At 50.9% G+C, this 5,421-nt stretch overlaps 1 protein-coding gene across 1 annotated transcript; it reads right to left on the bottom strand.

Annotated features, from left to right (window-relative positions):
* Nucleotides 1-2,789: 2,789 nt before the first annotated feature.
* LOC104496999 (NADH dehydrogenase [ubiquinone] 1 alpha subcomplex subunit 10, mitochondrial-like) lies at nt 2,790-4,621 on the bottom strand (the record flags this gene model as incomplete). The annotated part of the gene is made up of 3 exons (XM_010140205.1): nt 4,459-4,621; nt 3,674-3,889; nt 2,790-2,876 (listed from the first exon to the last, which is right to left on the bottom strand). Coding segments are annotated over exons 1-3 (418 nt in total), but the record flags the coding sequence as incomplete, so codon positions are not given.
* Nucleotides 4,622-5,421: the final 800 nt, after the last annotated feature.

Here is a 5,421-nt window from a genome sequence, read left to right as displayed (position 1 = left end):
GGCAGGTGTTTTCCTTGCCCTCCCGTGCATAACAAAATCACACTGGGCTGAAGCAAGTATTTTAAGAGGTCACCAATCCAGCAGCGTCCCTCCCTCACCTGAACTGAAAGCAAACTCTGCAGTACTGTTACTTGAGAGCTCGGTGCTCTACACAAGCCTCATCAGACCCCTCCAAAACCACAACAACAGGCTCCACTTTGGAGGACAGGACTGGAGAACCTCACCCTCCCACAGAAGCAAATGTATCTGAGAGGAGCTGGTCAGCTCCGTGCAGCTGGGTTCTCCTACCAGATCAGTCAATAAGCTAAAGCACTTTGGGATGATTACTGGTGGTTAGGAAGATGTTGGTCATTCAGGGGAAGCATCTACTCAACATCTAAGCAGCACGAACAGCAGAGGCTCGCCTAGCTCACGTGCAAGCTAAGTCAGGAAGATTCACCTCTTGCTTCGCCAGAAATGCAGGGCCAGCTTCCAAATGCAAACGGTGTGTGAAAGACTTAGAGCCTACAGTGCTTGGCCGCCCAGAAAGCAGCAGTCAGCAGCACCTCTCATGAAGGTGTTTGCAAAAATTCCAGCTTCCAGCACAATCCGTTATTTGTTGCCAGCATTTTATACTAACTCCACATCAAGGCTTGCCAGGCTCTGCTCACCTCTCCAGCGCAAAGCAGTATGACACAGCTCCTTACAACCAGCTCTCAAACGCATCTGGCAAGAAGATGCAACTTACAGAGGAGTTAAACAACAAACACAGACCTCCTCAGACAGGACAGCAGAAACCTGGGGCAGTCAGGGACACAGTCACCTTCACCTCAGGCGTAGCCAAAACGCTAGATGTGCCAAAACGAGGCAGAAACAAGGATTTCAGTAGCCATTTATTCAGGTGGCAGCTGATGGCTGGCATTTACAGCTCTTTTCTCCAGGCTCTGACACTTCTGTGCAGCTCGAAGTTTGCGTGTTTTGGCTGTGGCTGGTCCCCTACGTGTGTCATGTAACTGCTCCATTCCTGGCCAAGGGACGGAGACTCCGCGAGCCTGTCCACGAGGCACCAGCACAGCAATGCTGTGCTGCTCAGGAGCTTGGTGCCCATAACCCTGAACCACAGAATCACTCTGGTTGGAACATCTACCGAGCAGCTGCTTCAACCACTCTGCTCAGAGCAGGGTCAACCACAGCAGGTGGCTCACTATTGTGTCCCACAGGGCTCCAAGTATCTCCAGGACACAGACCCACAGCCTCTCTAGGCAATCTGCTCCAGTGCTGGACTGCTTCCACATCAGAAATTTTTTTTTTCTTATAAATGGAACTTCTTGTATTTCACTTTGTGTCCTTTGCCTTTGTCCTCCCACTAGGTGCCACTGAGAAGAGGCTGGCTCCACCCAGCACTCCTTTCCATCAAGTATTTACTCCCATAAGCACCAGCAGGTATTTACACACCCGCCCCGAGCCTTTTCTCTAAGCCAAACAAATCCTAGCTCTCTCAGCCTCTCCTCATATGCTGGATGTTCAAGTTTCTTGGTGACCTTCACAGCCCTTTGCTAGACTCGCTCCAGTAAGTTCACATCTTTTTTTCAGCCGCTAGCCCAGAACTGGGCACAATACTCAGGATCTGGTGACCACCTCCCTTGACCTGCTGACAACACTCTTCTTCATGCGGCTTCCTGGGGGCACCCTTTGCTACGAGGGCAGGTTGCTGGCTCACACTCAGAGGGGTGTCCACCAGGACCCTCAGGTCCTCCTCTGCGTAATGCTCTGGACAGCTGGCTCCCAGCGTGTATGAGTGCCCATGGTTATCTCTTCCCAGCTGCAGGACTTCACATTCCCCTTTGTAGCCCTTCATAAGGTTTGACCACCCAACCATTTCTCCAGCCTGTCCAGGCTCCTCTGAAAAGCACCAAAACCATGTGGTGTGTCAAACTCTCCCCTCCCAATAGTGCATCCCCTGCAAATCTGCTGGGGCTGCGCTCTGTCCTGTCACCTGTGTTTTAAACCCACTTTGAACCCGGTTCGGCCCCCGTATCCTCCCCTAGGATAAACCACTAGCGACTGGCCTCCAGCTGGACTTTGCATTGCTGACCACAGCCCTTTGAGCTCAGTAGCTCCACAACTTTTCAATCCACTGCCCAAGTATTTAGACTGTATCTTCATCAGTTTGTCAGCGAGAAGGTTATGAGAGACAGCACTGAAGCCAAGATAACCAGTAGCCACTGCTCTCTGTTCCTCTGCTGACGAGCATTCTGGGAAGAGCTGACCATGAGGTGCTTAAACACAATTTCCCTTCCAGAAAACAATGACGACTATTCTCCATCACCTTCACATCCTCCCTATGTTTGGATATGGCACACTGGATCCTTGCCCTTCCTGAAGACAAGAGCAACATCTGCATTCTCTGGGAGTCAAGAGGAGATGGTCATTCAAGGCAAGTAGGCCAAACATGCTGACCCATTATTTACCTCCCACCTAAAGCTGCAAGGTACAGCCTGCTTGAAGGACCTTGAGTTGTCACCCACATGCTCACCCACGTTCCCAGGGAACTACAGGAGAGTCTGGCTGTCGGAACACAAGCAACACACAGAACACATGTTCTTTAACATATACGCGGAACCAAAGCCTTTAGGAAAAACTTGAGGTTGGTCCTTGATGCATGGAACAGCATCTCATGACCAACTCTGAACGCTTAAAGGAGTCCACCTCCCAGGCAGGCAGTTCCATTTCTTTTTCAAAACCTAAACCATCACACTCCTGGCTGAGGTTACGGCAAAGAAACCTGCTTCTGCAGGCAAGTCACTTACATCGCTTGTGAATGTAGCCTTCCTTAAACATCGCGTCCAGAAAGACGAAGTCGCTGTAGGGAGAGCGCTCTATCACCACACCCTGTCCTGCAAGGGAAAGGGGTCCCAGTCAGCACGGCTCAGAGCCTGCTGGCAGCAGCGCCACGAACCAACAACAGCGCCGCTCCCACGGCTGATTTTCTGAAGGCCTTTCTAGATGTTTTAGACAAACAGAAGATCGAGGTGTTGGCTGGCACACACATATTGGATGTGTGTGCTGAGCACGCCTGTCTTACCCCTAGATTCTTCCGCTGCATCTACCACTGCAGGAGCCAAGGGCTGCCGTCTTTAAGGAGCACATTTACATGCGTGTCAGAAATACCCTGGCATTAGCACCTCTTCATCTTTTCTGGAAAACTCTTATTAAAAAGTACAAGCAGTGGGTAAATCAGTGTTGGTACACTTCCTCACCAGAAGACACTCAAATTATAAGCCCACCACCACAAAACAGTATTTAATGAAAGCAAAAAGACACTGTCAGGAACTAAGTCCGGGGAGCCTTTTAAAAAGGCTGTGCAACTCACAGCTGTCCTGGTATGTTTAAAATGTCTCCTGGAGAATACCATCATGGATTGCCAAATCAAAACTGGTGAAATCAGTAACTGGGCCGTATTTCCTGTGCTAGAAAATGATACAGGACACTGTTCTCACAGAGGATGTGAGGCGGTTTACTAAACAGGCTGTTAACCTGTGTTCACTGAGGGGGGGAAATACAAAACCCTTAACAGCCCAAAAGCCTTTCCCCTGAAACTGCAGGCACTAGCAGCGCCCTTCAGAACAGCTTTATCACAGCTTAGACTGGGAAGTTAATTTAGAAAAGAAATCCGGGTATCGTGCGCTCTAACCTGTGGAGAGCAGGTGCTGCAGCACATCAGCGTACTGCAGAACCCGGTTACCGAACAGCCACGCCTGCAGCCGGTACGAGTGTCCATCGGGGCACTTTGGGTCGCTGTAAAACCTCTCAAGGTTACAGAAACCATTAAATTTCTCAGGCAGCAGCGTTCCGTCTCCCGTGATTCTGTCCAGGTAATGGATGTCTGCTTCCGGGAAGTATTTCATCCCTGATGAGAGAGAAACCAAGAGAGCACCGTTCAAAATAACTCATTTTGCTTATTTACAGCAAACACCTATTCAGCTCCTTTCAGTTATAGCTGCACTTCAAACAGCTCCTGCAAACAGCACCAAATCCTTTAGTCAGTCACACAAACCCTCATCTGAAGCGTTGCCACCTCCCACCTCCCCGGTGAGAGCCGAGCTGTCGTTCAGAGCACAGACTTTTTGCTGCCAGTCCTCCACAGGTGATCCGCTCTGCGCTCACCTGTGCAGGAGATCCAACATCTGGAGGTGCTCAGTGACTCTCCTGGAGCCAGGAGCTCAGTGAGCAAAGTGACCTCTTCACTAGAGCTGAGATGTCACACACCACCAATTGCACCTGCACGAGTACCCTGCAGCTCCCACCACCATCTCAAACCTCCCCAACAGTTCATTCTCCACGGATCTCCACATTGGCTGCTGTGGCACTGCCTAACGAGTCACTTGCTAGTCAGGAATTCCTGACCTTCTCATGAGAATCACAATTGCACCACTAAATTCTGCAAGCTTTTGGAGAAATGAGTAGAACACAACATACCTAGTTTTTCTGCAACTTGCTGCGCAAGCTTGCCCTTGCCAGAAGACAAGTTTCCCTCCACAGTGAAGATTTTGCTGTATTCCGTGAACTTTTTTGTAGTTCTTTCTCCCAGCATGTAAGCCAGCCAGCCATACTGCAAATTCTGCTCGGGGCTGAGATGAATTCTTGCCTGAAAGCAAGCACAACCAAATCAGCACCTTCCCGTTCTCTCAGCAGAACCACCTGTGCTCAAGGCGCAGCTTTGTCAGACCTTCTGCCCACACAGGACACACACACACACAGGGGGGGTTCTCATGCAGTGGCACTACTGCTGCCATTTCAGCTCAGCCCCTGGGGTGGTGTTTAAGCTGAGCAGCTGCCCATAAACGCAAGGCAGAGATGGCAGAAACCACAAAACAACGTTCAGTGCATTTACAGCCTGGAGTGCAACTGGTCTGCCAGAACTCTGCTCTGAACCTGCACAAGGACTGAGCCTTCCCACACCTCCTGAGGGCCACAGACACACGGTGTGCCCTGCCTTCCCAAGTCAGGGCCAACAGTAGGCTTTGGCCTGCACTTTCCTTTGGTGGTGGGTAGATACTAACGTTAAACCCTCTCCCAGTCTCTCAGGAGAGTTACAGCTTCGTTGCTGCACAGCGCAGATCCTGGACACGAAGGTGGAATGAAGCACCCAGCTCCCTTGTGAAGCTGGAAGCAGTAACTTACTGATAAGCCCTGCGCAGCAAACCTGCCCACAGACGCTGGTAAAACCCGAACATGCCTTGTGTTGAGCAACGCAGCGACCTCACTCACACACGAGATTTTATTTTTCATTAACATTCCTCTGCTCGCAGCAGCAGAGTCCCGTCCACCAGCTGAAGGTCACTCGGTCATCACTCTGCTCACGGGCGTTTACTCGTGCCCCCAGCTTAGCTCTCGCCCAGCATTCACCCTCTGGGAACGGCCCCTTCGAAGGAGCGGGGC

Source organism: Buceros rhinoceros, unplaced genomic scaffold (genome assembly GCF_000710305.1).
Source record: "Buceros rhinoceros silvestris isolate BGI_N320 unplaced genomic scaffold, ASM71030v1 scaffold14597, whole genome shotgun sequence".
Lineage (NCBI taxonomy): Eukaryota > Metazoa > Chordata > Aves > Bucerotiformes > Bucerotidae > Buceros > Buceros rhinoceros.
Note: the sequence above shows the minus strand (reverse complement) of the source record. Positions and strands in the feature narration are given on the sequence as shown.